The sequence below is a fragment of the Calidris pugnax genome, unplaced genomic scaffold, assembly GCF_001431845.1.
Source record: "Calidris pugnax isolate Ruff unplaced genomic scaffold, ASM143184v1 scaffold24, whole genome shotgun sequence".
Taxonomy (NCBI): Eukaryota; Metazoa; Chordata; class Aves; order Charadriiformes; family Scolopacidae; genus Calidris; species Calidris pugnax.
The window spans coordinates 22,763,655-22,781,918 of record NW_015090922.1 but is presented as its reverse complement, the minus strand read 5'-3'; the positions used below and the strand labels follow the sequence as shown (position 1 = coordinate 22,781,918).

The window sequence follows — 18,264 nt, the reverse complement described above, 5'->3', positions numbered from 1 at the left end:
CTCAATTTTCTGTTTTTTTTCTTTAAATTTATTTTATTTTTCAGAAAGCAAAGATAAGTATGAAAATCTGAGAGAAGAAAAGCAAAAGCCATTGTTATCTGGTTACCAAAATGCAACATGCCTGTGGGTGAGAAGTGAGGGGGAAGGAAACTACATCATCCTGATCATTTGCTTTCTTGACCTTTTTGAATTTGCTTTTTGTTCTCGAGAGTTTTCCACCAATTGATGTGTTACTGTACATTCATTCACGAATGTAATCACTTTAATGGAGTGCCCAGCAATAGACTAGGTATGGACTTGAAACACCTTCCCTGTACTCTGTTATCTCCTTTGCCACTCAAAAATGATATATTTGTAAAGTGTATGGTATATTAAAAATAGGCCAAGTCAGCATGCGTAAAAAGCGGCATCTGCATCAGTTCTGAACATGCTGAAAATTGCATTAAGTTGAACTTCATAAGAATGCTACTTGATACAGTAAAACATTTCCATTCCTACTGGCAACATCTGTCTAACACAAATACTTCATGGCGCTGCACTTAGATTAGGGAAAGAAATGTTACTCCTAGTGAATTGTTTGTATCCGTTTCATGTTGGCATTTGTAGTTTGTATTTTGAATCGTTAAGTGCTGTTTATACAGTATAATCAATGCTTTCCCAACTTGTTTGGTTGCCCTCCATGGCTAAATATTTGTGGAACAAGATGTTTACTGTAACTATCTTTAAAATCGATAAGGCAGCATACTTTTACTTCATCTTTTGCCAGATAGTGAATGCCAGGTGGTATGGGGGTCAGAAATCCAGCATTAAAAAAAAAAAAAAAAAAAAAAGAAAAAGAGTATGTGAAATGCAGGAAAACACAGAAAAGCACAGAAGTATCATAGAGAGTATGAGAGAGATTTGGCTATTATAGTTTGTTAATATATAAAGCAGCTAATACTTTTACATGAACTTTAGAAGGTATAGTATAGTTTTAACTGCTGATCACTTAGGTCAGACAGGCATTTGGCCACATGTACGTGACTTCCCTTTTGGAATTAGCTTTACAGTTAATTTAAAACTCCTTTAGAGAGCAATTAAAAGATGCACAGGGGGATTAACATTTATGGAAAACAGTAGCCAATTCTAGTGTCAGAACATAGACTATCAACTAGTTGACATCAATTTCACACTTAACAGAACTGCAGACTTTTCCTCCAGGCTTTCAGTGTCCCTGACTCGGAGGTTAATGATTGAAACCTATGACTTAGGGCTTCCATTTTAGACCATAAGCTTAATTCCTATTTGCAATCCAGAATTTACTATATCAGTTTTGATCTGCTCAATGGATAACACCCTCTTCCTCCAGTCCTAATTAAAGAGCCCCAAACCAATCAGCCTGATTGATAACACTTTTCTTCCAAAGCGCACTTTTCCTGAAAGCAGTGTGTGCAACTGAATTGGACACACATGCTCACAGCCTTGGAGCCTGAAAGACACTGGAGTAAGGTAAATGAGCTCTAACCTGCTGAGTTGGGTTATTCCCTGTCTAATCTAGCACATCAAGAGACATTCCTAGCTGTCCAGAGGCTAATATACCCTACAGGGTGTCATAAAAGGGAGTGCGAAATATGACCTCAGGAATCTGTTATTCTTCACGTATACCAAGCACTAGAAAAGATGTTTTTTTCACTATGTGAAAAGCAAGTCTCCTGTTGCTGATAAACCTATGTGAAAATCTGTACTCGTAATAATTTCTGGCAGGGATATAAATTAACAGGAACGGAGTTCTAAAATTTTGTGTTGATGGGAGTAACATTACTATTTGGGGAAGTGAAAAGAAGACATTATTTGCTGTTACAACTAACTTATAGAAAAAACTTTAAAAATAAAGTTATTTTAATGGCACTGATTCAAATCCATGTTTGTATTTATGTAAACAATAGTCTTTTCCTCTTAACTTTGCTCCTAAGTGCGAGGATACAGTAGCATGTTTTCATTTGTAGCCTTCCTGTTCCCTCCAGTACCTACAGTATGTATATTACTATACTAAATGAATAATAGATCATCTAACAAAGATCACTATGTGCAATACTGTATTTAGTGTTTCTATTTCAATTTTTTTAGAATGTTAATTTATATGAAAATTAAAGGAATAATAATTAAATACTTGCCTTCTCTCTTCACTGTCAGGCTGTGCTGTAGTTTGCTAGCAACCGTTTGATCCCAAAGCACCACATCCCATCCAGGCTCCTTGTGATCCAGGAAGAACCTTTGTGAAGGGATTGGTAGAAAGAAGCCTTCTCTTTCCTTGCCTTTTGGAAGCACAGTGGCAGTAATTTCCAGTTATGTGGATCATTACCTCTTCCCCAGGTGGTGGTAGGAAGGAGCTTCACAGTCCTTTACCCAATCAGACTATGTACCACTCACTTCTCCAGCTTGTGCATGCCTTACTGCAACCTCTTCCTATTACTACTGCCTACATAACAGTCTCAAGAAACTGCTATTAGGACAAAAACATGCATTTAAAACTATTATCTGCATATAATAATGTCTTTATATATATATATATGTTTTACATGATGAAAATGTTGTCCAGCAACCTGGCAGGACTGTCACATACCTACATACTAACCTTTTCACAGGAGCTGCAGCATGGATGCTGAAAGTTATTTGCAAATCTCTCTGAAGAACAGTGTCAAAGGCTGGCTGCAGCTGGTGGTACAACGTTAAGATCTTAAGATGCAAGCTGCTACATGGATTTTTCCTTCTTCATTTTAATCAGGCCTAACCTGCTTGGTTGAACATGTCTCTCTCCCATAGCTTCTCTCCAGCCTGTTTTTAAACGTCCACACAAGGTAAAGCAGCCCAACATGTGTAGCACCAAAGCTACTAAATCCACCCAGAATGGATTCCCAGCATAAATTTCTCCACTGCTCTTTCTTTCAGTGGCACACTCAGCTTTTTACAGAATTCTAGACTAATGTTATTTTGTTTGTTTGTTTGTGTGTGTTTTAAAGACACTGAATGCTCTGTTGTTCCCCCCTCCTCCATTTACTGCAACATCAGGCATACTAGCACGCTATATTTAGAGTTGGCTTGTAGTCCTACAAGAGTTCTCACAGAGAAAATTCTGAGTCTTTTTTGATCACCAATCCCACATATTGCTCACGGTTACTTAAATAAATGTAGCAGCTAAATAAGGACTTTCATACCTGAGCAGCAGATGTGACTTACTGAGAATAACAGTCTGGTTTTTATGAGGAGCTAGGACAATTTGTGGTTTCACTTGCAAATTGAAGCCTCTCAGACGCATGGTACTTTGTCATGTGTAATGATGTAGTATTGGTTAGCTTTTTTGTAGTACCTTTCATCATCCCAAAGCACTTCCAAAAGTCAGTTAAGTATTAACCAACAGGAGCAGTGGGAGTGCAATATCTTCCATAGTTTGACATTTATTTTTTCTTGTCTGATTTTTCAGTGATTGGCTTAAGAAGTTGGAAGCAGTTATTAATTTTACTGAGAGAAGACAGAGCAAGCTTTTGCATTGCAATTATTTTGTTGCATACTCTAGGTTAATAAGCAGAGCCGAGTGTATGCCAAGTTCATTATATCAGTTATTTAAGCTACATCAATTTTAAGATAGTATGGACAGAATAAGTGGAAACTGATCGAGCTGAGTTTTTCTGAAGATATTGTGAAGAACAGCAAAGGGAGAAGTCAGAAAATGATGTCTAGCACCATTCATGTCTCCTACCCATCAATCAAATGAGAGTCACATTACAGAACAGGTTTTCCAGGCCATTCTCTTTCTTATGACAGACCCACCTGTACCTACGCTGTACCTGATATTCATCCAGCTTGCTTGTGGAGGCATCCAGTGGTAAGTCTATTGCCTCAAAAAGATGGTGTCTTACTGAAGGTGAAGGATCCTCATTGAGTCAGCACTGTTTTCTCATTTATTCCCAACTGCAGCTCAAATTTAAGCTGTTAGAAACTGGGAATCTTCACTTGTCACTCACCCCAAATTGGGGCCCCGCCAACTTGGCAGTTCCATGGAGGTAGAGCTTAACATTTACTGTCCCCTTCCTTCCCCTGTCCCACCATACTCCCTTAAAAAATGCTGCATCTATCTGACCTGAAAATTTTTTCATCTACCCTTGGATTGCTCCCACAAGGAGCAGATTTTTGGATTACAGCATATGCCTCTGGCACGGTGGTTCAGCAGTTGGGCAGCAAGAGGCTGGGAGAGCTGGAGCTGGAGTCTAGGCTGTACCACAAACAGTAGAGGTTCAGGTGAGTGCTGGGTGATGATACTTCCTGCAAAGCAGGAGTGTGGCTAAGAGACAGGTGGGAATGAGAGGGGGGTGTTGGAGGAGACAAGAGTGGCCAGGCACTAGAATAGGCTGCCTGGGAGGTGGTTGAATCACCATCCCTGAGTGCGTTTAAGAATTGTTTAGATGTCGTGTTGGGGGATGTGATGTAGGGGAGAACTTTGCAGAGTAGGGTTGATGGTTGGACTCAATGATCCCAAGGGTCTTTTCCAACCTGACTGATTCTATGATTCTATGAGATGGTTGCCTGAGCTCCTTTTGATCCAGCTGACAGAGGCACTTGCAAGTTCTGAGCAGAGGGCCCTGACCATGCTTAGGTAGCTAAAGCACAGCAAAACATTAATTCTCAAAACCAACAGCTACTAAAAAAAATAAGAATTTATATAACCCCCAAATTCATTAAATTGCTGAACTATGAGAGGCTTTGGGCAAGAGATAGGGAAGAAAGCAGAGACTACCTCCAGGCTGTAGTGTCATAAGAGACGTAGCCCTCTCTTGCTAGTTGTGGTCTAGTTGCTCCTGCTTCTTTCAAGACTCACGACAGACATCTCTTCTGGTTATGCGGAGGTTCATTCCTCAGTGTAAGAACTCTCTTTCCTCACTAAACTTTTCCTTCAAGATTCTTTTGCGACCATGTTTTCTCTGGGTTGGGAAGAAAAAAGACAACACCCAACAAAACGCTACCTTACCTCGTGAAAGACATACAGTGTACTCAGTCAAGAGCTGATAGCAACAACTAAAGGTCACCTATGTCTTAAGATATAATCTTTTTTTATATTTTTAACCCTATGAGTAGTTTGCTGCCTATGACATAAGATCCAGCCATACGTTAAGCAAAACCACTTAGGTCAGGGTAATAGTTGACCTGACCTCAAACAATCAGCAGTTCAGTCAGCAGACCTTTGGTTGTTGTCTTGTCAGTTACCCAAAAAGACAGAATTTGTGAATGCAGAATCTATTCCAGAATCTAGAATTAGTGCAATTTTTTCCCCCTGGGTTCTCACACTCCTTGCCTTGCAGGTACTTTTGGAGGGAGTGGGGGACAAGGAAAGAAGCAGCTAGGCTTTCCCAAGCTGTCAAGGTGAGCCATCATTTACCTGCATCTCGTAGGGTCAAAAGGAAGTCGGAGAATATACTGGTTACAGAGCAGTTGGACACAAGGTGTTGAAGCAAAGCCCGTACACCTGGATGCCATATAACCCTAGAGTAGCTTTATTATTTAATCTATAATTTAATAGTAGACCTATAAAATAATTACATTAAAGCATTTCTTCATTTTTGTTTTCATTTATAAAACAAGAATTAAATACAGTTTTAACCATTACAAGCTCAACTCAGTTTTTACATAAACACAGCTCCTAGAAGGAGCTTTAAGCTGCAGCATATTCATATTGCAAACTGGTGAAAAACCCAGGCAGGGCATAGCTTAAAGATTCTTGCACTTTTTTTTCTTAACTGAAGTTACTAGGGTGCTTTTCTCTCCCTAGTCCAAAATGCCTGACTTTCAGTCCATTTCTTTCAAGTGGAGACCGAGATCCCTGGAGTCTTAGTAGACTACAGGTATTGCCACTCACCCCCCACCCACCCACATCAACACTCTCAAGCCCAGAGTGAACGGTGCCCGTTCGGTGGCTGGCACGGTGCTGGCAGCCTCCAAGGAAATCCCTGTCCGAGGAGTCTCCCTCTGCACCTCTGACACCCTGACAGATCACGGCAGAAAAGCCACGGCCATTCACGTAACAGGGCTAACAGACCCGACCAACCTCATCCTGCCCGTGCCAATCCCCATAAACCGCTTGGTGAGCGCTGGTGGAGCTCAGTCCTGAAAGCCTCTTAGAGCAGCCTGCCTCACATAACGGAGACCTGTGGCACCAAACGCCTGGCAGGAGAGAGTGCTGAACACATTAACCCCTTGAAGCGGCTGCAAGCGAAGAGGCTGGCAGGAAAGGGCTCCCACAGCAAGCTGGTTTCACTAGATGCAGATGCTGAGCTGTGAGACATGCATCGGGGAGTCAGCGTGTCATTTTTAATTTGTTAGCTTCAGACAATTGAGCACGCATGGGCTTTGGTTTGGGGGAAGGGGCTGGTTTGTTTTGAGACATAGGATTTTAATGCAGCTGGGACTAATACAGATCAGAACTGGAACAAACGGGATATACAGGACATGCTAAGCTCCATCAACTGAATAACAACACACTACGATTTAAAATGAACTGCAAGTGTTCACCAACGCTGATTATGTAGGACTCAAAAATCGACCACCAGTACTGTAGCAATTACAACTTACTCTCTCCCTGTGCTTACAGCTGTGACCCATTCCAGCAGCACTGACTGATGGGTTTGTCCTTTAACACGAACACATTAACATGGTTTCCGATCATGGGAAACACACCACTCCCAAAACCTGATGACACTGATGCAGCTTTTGTATTCAGTCCAGCAATGACCAAATTTTGTCCTTTCTGCGACAGTGCTTTTATACCTTAAGTGAAACATCGTTCCCTTAATTGTTCTCAGCTCCTCTCTCGCTACCCTCCCACCTCCGCTGGTCTGAGCAGGCATAAATATAAGGTCATAAATGGATGTTGTCCTTTTTGGAGTAAGAAACACACGCATATCTAACACACAAAAACCTACCAAAAGCCTAGTTAAACCACGTCCATTTCAAGCCAGGCAGCTGACCTAGCCACCAAGTCTCTTACTCAACACGTTTTAAACTCTGGCATATTCTGCCACAAGAAAAATACACATGGCTAGGTCTATAATACTTTAAACAGCTGTTTACTATAGCTAGGTTACAAAATAAACACTGCTGCAGAGACCACGTGTTCGATATACTCTAACCACAACAGCATCAGAACCCACCCTCAGTCTGCTCTGTGGTCACGGGGGCTGACCCAGCGCCTCGCCCTCTTCCCCTCGCTTCTCATCTGCCATTCAGACAACGAGCCCGGAGCTGTTTGTCATTGCACAATAAAAAGTTGTCTTAAGGAGATGAGCCTCATCAGAAAGTCTCACTTGCTTTTCGCACGTTACTCCTCGTTATTCTCCCTCATCTGTGTCCCCCAGTCCTTGGCAGCGCCCCAGCAATTCCAAACGGGAGCAGCAAGCTCCGGCCCAAAGCACGGGGAAGGCGTTCTCATCTTGTGGAGGGAACTGGAGTGTAGGGCAGAGGGCTTTACTCCACACAGTGGAAACATTTAATGCTGGATTCAGCCAACTGGTCACTTAGATGATCAATCCCAACGTCTGGGAGCCTGCTCCTCTCCAGAAGATTCAACCGCCAGATGATATTGGAAATACAACGAAACTTTATGGTGAAGTGCCTGACAGCCCATGATAAAGCATTATTCCAGTAGGCAAGCGACAAGGAGCCTTTCCTTGCTGAAGGGATGCCTTCTGAAAGAGAACAAAACACAAACACACAAAAAAAAAAAAAAAAAAAAAAAAAAAAAGAAAAGGAGGAAAAGAAAACCAACTAAATGGACAGTCTGCTCAGTGGGAGCAGAGAGGCAGCAGTAAATCTGATGGAGGCAACACCAAGCAGATGCAACACGCCTGCTCTCACAGTTTGCCTGAGTTGTTGAGATTCACAGACATGCACCGGCACTGCTTGACCTTCTGAATTTTCTTGAGTCGGAAAGGTGGGTCCAGCTCAGGGCAATCCAGCTGCACAGTCGAAGAGGTGACCTTGTGTGGCTTGCAGAAAGCACAGGACTGGAAGGACTCCTCCTCCTTTTTGACGTGCCGTGGGATGTAGAAGGAGTTGCACTGCCCATAGCAGAAGCGGTTGATGATGGTGCGGCTAATGCAGCCCTCCTCGCTGACAGTCTGCCGCAGGGGCTGCGTCTTGCACCAGTCGCTCTTGAGGTACTTCCTTTCGGTGACCACCAGGGCCTCCTGGCTGGAGGCCAGCACCTCCTTATTCAGCTGCTGCCTCCGCTCCGAGTGGTTGCTGGTGCTGTCTTTGTAAGGCGAGGGAATGGCACCTGCAGGACGGTTCTTCCTGGTGTCTGTTACTCGAACCAGCGCTGCCATCAGAAAAATGGACAAGACAAACTTCCAAATCATCCTGCAACGGCAACACAAGCAGCTGTTAGGAGAGACATTTTCAAAGCACAAAATTGTAATGGAGTTGAACTTTACGCCTGCTTTTAAAGAAGTGATCTTACCACCTTTGTAATCCCACCACTTTTCCTAGGAGATTAGCTCTACTCTAGGGTGATGAAGAGGCCAGGCCCTGTGGAAAGCCACATCGCTCTTCCCCCGTCCTCCCCAAGCTCTCCAACTACTCTTTTTTCCCCCATAGGGACACTGCTGCTTTGATCACTGAAGCAGTGTTTTTACAGAAGCTTCAGTCAGAAAGGTTTCCTCCTCCACTGTGAACTCCTGGGACAAACAGCTGGGCAAAGGCCTGGCTAGCGAAGGCTCAGGACACTCCTGCCAATATTGAGACAGCTGATTTGGGGATGGTGGGGGAGAAGGGAAGGGAATAACCCGGTTATATAAGGTGAACTCCCATCTGCTTCTCCAGCCGCCGAGTCCCTGCCCAGCCTCGTTCCACGTAGAAGTAGAGAGAGGTGTCCAAAAGCATATTTTTATTATTTTAAATTGTTTCTGAAGGTTCTTGGGGCTTTTATGGCACTTACAGTCTTGCATTTGTTCTCTTTGTGGGAGGCCGAAAACTTGATGGATTTATTCCTGCAGTAAGAGGAAATGCTTAAACACAACTTTGAGGACTTCATTATGAAGGTTTGTAAACAGGAGAGAATTCAATATTTATTTTAGATGTTAAGGATAGGGTAGAGCATAAGCCAGTTGCTAAGTAAAAATAGTCAGCCAGTTGGCAATTTTTTTTTTTTTTTTCCTATGGTTGTCTATTAGGATTTCTTGTTCTATGGAGCATCTCTTACCAGCTCTTGGATTTTCATCAACCACTTGTCCAATTCAGTTTAATAACGTGTCTCAATGCGCTTCCAGGATATCAGAGCAGACGTACTAAATTTCCTCATAAAGTCAGTGCTCACCAGTAAACTGCCACAACTCATTTGACACTTCATTTCACGTTGTTCTCCCTGGGAAGGGAGAACAGAGGCTCTCTGGGGTGCCAGAAGTGAGTGCAGCCCAGAAGCTTACCGTTCAGTCAAGTCTTTCTAAAAGTGTTCTGCTCACCTTTGTTCTTAATGGACTGTATTTTTATATATAGATCAAAGACTCAACCATCTCTTCCCAGTAAAGCTTCAAATCCTTCCAAAAAATGTTTTTTTTTTTTTCCCTTTAGAGTGATGCCAAGACAAAATATTACCATCACACTGGTAAATATAGATATGTCTAACCACTATAGACACTTGAGATGCTGCACAGGTACTGCTAACATGAAAACATGCCATTTTCCAAAGACACCAACAGATCAAAAAAGTGTTTGTGACAAAGGTGCAAGAGAAGACAACAACAACAAATACTTCTAATGCATTTAACCCCTATGGAGATAAAGAGAAGGAACTACTGTAACAGACTCAGACTAGGTGAGGTAAAATCCCTTTAGGTGATTTTCTAAGTTTATGAGATCTCAGTGTCAGACTTTGACTAAATTTTTAAGGAGAGAAGTTTGAAGTGCTGAAGGAAAGTGCTAATCCTATAGCTGTGAATGGAGGATGTTCTGATGCAGAGTTAAATTTCACCAGACTGAAACAGAACCACCATTAAATGTAATAAAAGTATTTCTAAAACCCAAATTGGCTCATTCATCTGCAGCCATGCCAGCTGCCCACTGACACCGATTGTAGCCATGGGTACTTTAATCAGTGGCCTATTTTCACACTGCTTAGCATTCAGCACACAAGTCCAGAAGTTTTGTCCAGAGTCTTTAAATGAAGCAAGACTAGACTTGGCTTTGCTCACACGTATTGTTGCCAAGACCATTGGATGTCAACCCACGCGGCCAGGCCAAAACCTAATCAGGTAATTAGTTTCAGTTGAATATAGTGTTCCATGCTTCCTTTCAAACTGTTTTCATGTTATTCAGCACTGATGGCTACATTTCATTTATCTACAGTAGTAGATAAAACAACTGATCGCCCCTGTTTTCATTTGTATAGAAAGGGGAGGAAAAAGCCTAGGAGCTACAAGCCGACATCTTTGAGAAAAAGACAGAGGGGTGCTCTCCACAAGATGCCTTATGCTAACACACCTCAGGCGTACTCTTCTACTGTTCTCCTGACACGCAAGCCCACAAAGCAATTGTGATAACTCTGCTGTCCTTCAGGGAGGGGGTTTGGTCTTTTTTCAGCAGGGATATCTCCTCTCCAGTCTCATTTCTCTGAGAAGAGAAGAGGACGGTACAGGATCAGAGGTACATCAGAATGAGAGACACGCTATTTCCTCCATCCCTTTCTTCTTTTCTATGGGAAACCCTGTCTTACCATATCTGCCCTTTCTCATCACAAAAGGTAAGAAGAACCCATTTCCCTTTCGTGACAAGGATGGGGTCAAGTAGAAAGCTGATGGAGGAATTCAGGAAAGTTGACAGGGAGCTAACGGCTCAAAGTCTACAATACAGAGAAATATTATAGTAGCTTTCTAATTACTGAAATAGTTTTATGTAGGCATGGAGAGCCATTCAACAGAGTAAGTAGGATTTATTCAGTAAGTCTATGTTTATAACTAATAAAGCATTATTAATCAAAGCCACTATTGTAAGGTTATAAATCAAACGCTGCAGCACATGTTAGCGAGTACTTTTACAGACAGGTAGGAATGCACCCCTTATTTCTGCCATTGATCCTTATCAAACCTGGATCTTAAAATGTTTACATAATAGAATAATAATCTATTTTACACTAGCAGGTCAAATGTGCATCCTGTCAGATCGTGGAATTTCTAATCACAGGGTTGCCCCTTACTAGCCTGCAAATCACCCCTTTCTAAGCCCTGGCACACAAACCCCCTATTCAAGCAAGTAAGGGTGCAAACAAGGTCACCTGGTGCCAGCAACATGCCAAGGACTACATATATTTTCAGTACTCACAAGCAAAGTGAAAAGAAACCTCAGTATTCTCAGAGATCATTTTGGTGAACTCAGTCTGAATGCAAAGCAACATGGTGAATGCTGTCTGCCTGCAGGCAGAGTGGAATAAGAAGAAACACAAAACCTACTGGAGAATAACCTGGTGTCTGGCCAGAACAGGGCAGTTCTGTCCTATTTAGGTGTCACAGAATGTGACAGCATGTGGCTGAGACCAAGCAAGCAAGAACTGCCTCAAGAGACCAACACCTCTAAAGCTTGCACAAACGCCAGCCTGGGACCCACCATTCCCACTGCACTGGGAGCTCCCGTGGCAGAGCCAATAAAAGTTCCCATGTTACAGTTTTCAGCTTCTTCAGGTGTCATTGCCAGCTACTGCCAGTTCCCCCCCACCTTTTTTCCAGCACGTGAGCTGCTGCAGAAAATAACTTAACCTTAGCCTAGACACCAAACAAGACCCAGCTGCATTTACATTTCACATGCTAAGTTTTTGTCTCTTTGAGATAAGGAAATCAGCATCGAGTCTGAGTTCATAAACTCATCAAACCTGTGCTGGAGCTGGGCTCTCAGGTACCCAGGAGCATAAAAAGTCCTTGGCCAAGGAGGCAAGAACGCCAAGATCCAGCTCTATAATCTGGAGAGGTCAGGGCACTCAGCTGGGAGGGGAAGACCCAGGATCCCCCTGTGTGCCCTTAGCTTTATTTCTTCTTTGTATCCAATTACTGTGTAACATAAAATATCTACCAAGGCAGGCTCCCTCTTGCATACCGACCTTCTGGCCCTATAACTCATGCATTCTTGAAAGCAATCCAGCTCCAGAGCAGGATGGGCAGCAGTGTAACCCCCAAAATAGCCTATAGTTTTGTGGTTAGTGCACTTCTCTGGGAATTGTAGTATTGGATTTGACCTCAGAATTCAAGTGCATCATTTTTGGAGAAGTCCACCAATGCAGAAGTAGGTGCTATGGTCTGAAAGACAGGGCAGGAGGTAGTGCTGGCGCCCATCTGTGTTGACTGACTGCTCCACTGTTTCCACTGGTTTTCAATGGTATGATCATTTTCCCAGCTCAGTTTCTGGCTAGGAGGTTTCTGGCTAGCAGTTTCTGGCTAGGAATTCCTGTTTCATAGATCAGCTCACTTCAGGGTTGCAGAAAGAAAAAGAGATGTAACTGGAAGATCGCCACAGCCAATGGTTTAAAAAAAAAGGAAATCTGCAAAACCTGTCTTACCATGGAACTTGAGAGCCTATCTGTGTAGCTTAGCCACAGGATGGATTCAGCCTGTAAATGCACATAGAAGAAGATTTAGTACTATAGACCTATCTTACACAGATCAAAAGCATCATAAGAGCCAGTGACTGGGAAGATGATAAACGCATTCAGAGATACTTTACTTTTTGAAAATTTTGAATATAATTAACAGCTGAAGAGTTTGCCTTGGAAAATAATTTCTCTTCAACTACGAGCAAAAGACAGGCATTATAGGCTACACTAAATCAGGTACAATTGTGTGGCACAGTACATACACAGTCACATTTGACCACCTGCATCACTCTTTTCCAGTTTCCATCCTGCAAACTTCAGAGACATGAGACTTCTCCTTCGGGATCAGCTGTTCAGCTGACTGTGGGAATCCCTGTCACCAAAATGCTTTCTACTGCCCACTTACTTTCATATTAGACCTTGTCTGTATAAACCAGTCTTACATATATTAATGTAAGAACACGGTGTACATGGTCAGTTCTCAGCATTTAGGATGGGACACAAGAAGTGTTCCTTGAAGACAAGCCAGGCAATAACTTTTCAAAAAACTAAAACTTGGCTTTAGCAACAGATGTGGGAAGCCAGGAATTATCAGATTCTCTACCAGGAAGCCAAAAGTGCTATTTATTTAATTATTAATAGTTAGGCATGATTCTAATGGTACAACATTCACATAAAGTCTATACAAATCAGGCATCTTTGTACAAGGGAGGCGTTTGGTGCTAACTTCTCCCTTTTAAGTATCATTTGGAAACTATTGCTCCTGTGTCTTAACGACGTCAGCAATAACTGAACACTGTACTGTATCTTTCTTTTCACAGAACCATGGGTCTCTTAGTAAATCATTCCATCATTAATAGACTCTCATTATTAAATTGCCAAGACTGAGGCCAGCCACAACAAGGAATGTAGCAGGCCAGGGGGTGGGGCAGCCAAACTTATGAAAAAAAACCCTCAGAAAGCCCAGTATTGCAGCTAGAACGTGTTACTCGGACAAAACATCTCTGCATTTTAGCAGTAAAGAAGAGCTACCACGGACCAGAAATACTAAGCATCACTTTTTAAAACCACTGCATGTAACACCAAAGGGAATAATTGTCTCAAAAACAATAATTAATGCCATTACAAGCAGAAGTTTTTCCACTCTTGCCCTCTAAGAACCTTCTATAGTGACTTGAGAGAAAGCAATATCATTGCATCACAGCCCTAGCAGTAGGTGGTAGAGGAAGAAAACACTTCTTTCAGACTTAATAAAGTCCTTGTACCCTCACTGACTGCCCTGGATGGAGATCCCTCCTCGTTTTCATCCTTCCCTCTCCCTCCCACGAAGGAGATCCATACTTCTCTCTCCCTTGCACCAACACCTCTCCCCAAGAGAGGACAAAGCAAGCCCAGAGGGAACACCACAAAGCTTCAAAGGAAACAGGAAAGGTCTCCCTCCAATCTGGATGCCTCAGGAACCATATCATCCTATCCAGGCTCTTGTTCTGTTTTTGAAAGGGGAAGGTGAGGTTGGGCTTCACTGGTGCCAGCCCACGTTTGTCAGGAGAGGACAATGTTTCCTCCATAATGCCAGAACTTAGAAGTTCTCTTTATCAAGAGAACAGTTCCTGAAGACACTGAATTGAAAATACTGAAAAGTAGAGTACATCAACAAAACAAAGGACATAGAACAAAGATACTGGTGGTGACAGTCTATGCCAAGATAAAGCTGGTTGAAAGCAACTCAGAGGATGTTGCTTCCGACTAATTTCATCCCTCACTATAGATTTTCTACAATGGAGAGCTTTATCTGGAATTTTCCCTGAAGATGCTGGGAGTTTAGAAGAATTCTCGGTCCATGCACCACAATATAAGAAGAATCATGGACTCAGCCAATGACTCTTGTCATATTCAGCAATGCGTAATGTGTCAGATATGTTCTTTTTAGGACAGGAACAATTATGAAGAAAACTTGAAGGTTTTGAACTCGCCCTTGGCACTAAACCCTAACCAGCTCAAACATTGTGTTTTTCCTTCACATTTTGTCCTCCATCTTTTTAATCTACCTTTACTGCCTCCAGAACTTAATGTTTATAACCATTGAACCATTCCTTCGCTCAGGAACTTCAGACAAGCTCATTTGAAACAAGTTTGAATGCAGCTGCTCGCTTCATCAGAGTTAAGAGATCACATTACTCCAATGCTTCTCTGTGCACTGACATCCTGCCAGGAAGTATATTGATTTAAATACTGTATTACTGATCTATGATATTAGACTCTCCACAGGCTGAGTCCTCCTTATCTTGCATAGCTTCTAAACCTGTGCTTCACTTTATTTTTTTTAAGCAGTATTAGTATTGGAGGCATCGAGAGCAGTTTCTCATTTTTCAAAGCCAGGACAAGGAGTTTGTGAGGAGAGTCACTCAAGATTTCATTACCTGAGATACGAGTTTTTATCTGTTATATCCAAGATATGAACTAGAGTTCCAGAAGTCTGGACCGGGGGGACGGGGGAGGGAAGTATTAGTGAAGCCAGCCCTCGTATTTTTCTTTGAGATTCAATAACACTTATATTCATGATATATACCAATGCATCCGAAAAAACCCACATACAATAAATGCAATTACTAAGGCAATCACTCAACTAGAAGAACATAGTGAAAGAAACCATGCTGCAAGTTTGGTTTTTTTAAGGCTAAATGTTAGCCAGGTAATACAGTGAAGCAAAACACTATCAACTTCATACTGCCCTGTATCTATCAGTAGCAAAGATTTGATTCCACAACTATGTCAGCACTTATCATTTTAACACAGGAAATGTAAAATAAAGAGGAAGAAAAGCTGCAACAAATGTAAAAGCTAAATCATCCTACAGTAGCTCAGATGGCAGCAATGCCACTTGTAGGAGAATGTGAATACACAGAACTCAGATTGCATACTAACAGGTAACTGGACAAAGTCTTTTGGAATATTGTTATGATTAAAACTCCTAAATTTTGTTGCAATTTCAGCTTCAGGAACTTGTGGTTTTAGAGCCAACCACAGACAAATGTCTGCCTGGTGAGCACATGTGAATTGTCCCAAGCAGAGTGAGATGTCCTACTCAGAAGTGTCTGGGTAGTCATCAGTACTGGCAGCACATGCAACACTGGGGAAAAAAGGGGGAGTGGGAGGAGGGAAAAACCCACAAAATAAAACCAGATTTCTGCTAGCTGTCCATGAGGTTGATTTTCTTCTCCCAACCTGGTTTTGGAGAATGCTACAGTCAGGGGGTGGGAGGAATAAATAAAAGAAAACTCTTGGATACAAGGAGAATAGCTAGCTCTCCTATGGATCTAAAAAATACCTCTTTACAAGAGTGAACCAGGTTGAAAAGATACTTGTTTGCCTTCTCAGTATTCCTCAGCTTTTCAGCATGTGATAAAGAGACCCAAATAGGCAAGTCAGTTCTGTTTGCACATGAACACTTTGTCCAGCGAGCAGTAAAAGCCTACATTTAACTTTATTCTTCCATGCAGAAGGCAGCTGGTATGCTCCCATTTGGCAGCATTTCATTCAGGAGAAAACAGCAGACTTCTACCCTTGGGAAACTAAAAACTAAATGAGAAGAGAAGCGGTGGCTTGAGCAAATGTCTTCATTTGTGACTATCCCTCAGCCTGTTGGAAAGAAGGATAGTCAACACAAGAATGGGGAAAGTTCAGCATTTAAATACAATAGCTCATTTTGTTGCTTCCTCACTGGAGAATCAATACTACAAAAGACTATTTTGCAATGAGCCGTCTCCATTATATTTTTTTTGTTTGCATTACAACAGAACATAGAAATCTCATCCAAGACCAGTGCCTGACTAAGCAACACAACTTCAAATATTTGGTGAGCAACATATGGTGGGACCAGAACTGAGCACAGGGGGGAAGTGAGTTACTGAAGGTCACAAATTAACTGAGAATGGACCTTTTCCAACATCTTTCAATTGCACTGCATGGCTACAATGCTCTTCTTTTGCTGATCAATCCAGATTTTTTACCCTTAAGCAAGCTTTTCTTTTAAAATGTTACACTTTTGTATGCGAAAATGGTTCTGTATGAAAATTTCCAATATAGTTTCCCAGAGTTTTGATAGGACAGAGATTGAGTCAGGAGCTTTATTGCTTTGTAGCTTCAAACAAAACACTACTTGCAGAGCACATGGCTCTTTTTCTAGCTCACAAAAAGGGAGAAGAATATTAGTCTTTAATGAATGTGCATTACCATACTTGCGCTATTCCCAGAAGAGGAAATTTGGGTGAGATCTGTTCTAGAAGAAAACTGAGGACCTGTACATTAAAGCATCATAGAAATGCTCACAAGAATTTCTGCTTGCTTCTCTTAATGGCCAGAAGAACACAATTATTTCTAAAAGTCAACAGGTGGATGTAATATTGTATATGAGAAACACGAGATTAATCAACAGAGAAGTAACATTTAAATTTTCCAGATTTTCTGGTAGATTCAGATACTTGTATTCTTTCAGGGTCTCTATTCAAGACACTATCCTCATATACTACATTAAGACTCTTAAGTAGCTTGTTTGAAAAATCTAAGAGGTTATTTATAGTCTAGTGTTTATATTATGCATTTTTGTAAGCCAATATCCTATTTATAGAGCTGAAAAACAGATGGTTCAAGTAAGAATTGCTCTTATCTCAATACCCTACAGGCTAATCTTGCTATTAGGTAGCATGCAAATTTCCATACAGAAAAAATTTCAGCTATGTATCCCACTATTTTCCAATACGCCACTTGCAAGAACCATTGCAGCTGTATTTTCATGAAGTTGTCCTAAAAATGGCATAGATTTATTGCTTCAAGGGTTTTTAGTTTACATTTTATTTCTACTTATATTTGACTGACAAAGCATCAGTCCTCCTGACTGAAACTTACAGTAGTTTTGGGGACAGACTGCAGAACACCTACGCTAATGAACAAGTAAAACAAGTATTAAGCTAATTCAGGTCTATGCCACACAAACATGGAATTAAGCACCTTCACAGAATTATTAGTTTCGCAGAACAGCATTTTTCTCCTCAGCGAGGCTAGATCTAGGGAATTCTCTCATCTTTTTTTGCCTTTTCTTTGGTTAATAAGCAACACGCAATAACACTTCTGACTGTTCCTCATAATTACATTTTTTAAACCACCAACCCAATTTCAAACAAGTTGGACAGCAAGGCAACTTTGAAACTCCTGTTGCATTACACCATGTGTTTTCTGCTAGGGTATCTAGGAAGGTATGAAAATATTTCAGGGAAGGGGAAGTGGAAGGGGAGGGGAGGACAAGTCAAGGATATCACAGTTTGGTACCACAGGAGGCATAAGCAGTAAAGAACACTTCTAGGGTTACTGTGGTAGACTGGCACACTGAACACATCCATAGAAAAATCAGAGTTCATGAGCTCTAATGTTTGCATGTAATACAAGACACCTTGAAACAACAGTGGGTCACCTCAAGGTTTTTAATACATTCCCTTGCTCAGGGTGTAAGCTGGCCCAAAAGCTATGTGTAGATAGAAGCCAGGCAGTAATGAGTCACTGCTGCTCACCATACACAGTATTATCCTTGGATTGATTCTGATGCTTTCTTTTTTTCGTAAGAACACCAGGTTTTTGCTCAGCTTACTTTTGTCATTACTTTTTGTGGATTA

The 18,264-nt window shown here is 41.7% G+C and overlaps 2 protein-coding genes across 3 annotated transcripts in view; one reads left to right on the top strand and one right to left on the bottom strand.

The window, feature by feature from the left end:
• FMN2 (formin 2) overlaps positions 1-2,146 on the top strand; it is a 159,618-nt gene extending 157,472 nt beyond the window's left edge. The window contains exon 18 of the mRNA XM_014951225.1: positions 45-2,146. Within this exon, the coding sequence (XP_014806711.1) occupies positions 45-71 (27 nt within the window). The 3' untranslated portion in view covers positions 72-2,146. The remainder of the gene's footprint in view (positions 1-44) is intronic.
• A 5,609-nt stretch (positions 2,147-7,755) lies between these two features.
• GREM2 (gremlin 2, DAN family BMP antagonist) overlaps positions 7,756-18,264 on the bottom strand; it is a 42,154-nt gene continuing 31,645 nt past the window's right edge. For both annotated transcript variants that reach the window (XM_014950539.1, XM_014950541.1), the window contains exon 2: positions 7,756-8,385. In XM_014950539.1, coding sequence (XP_014806025.1) covers positions 7,878-8,384 — 507 coding nt within the window. In that variant the 5' untranslated portion in view covers position 8,385 and the 3' untranslated portion in view covers positions 7,756-7,877. The remainder of the gene's footprint in view (positions 8,386-18,264) is intronic.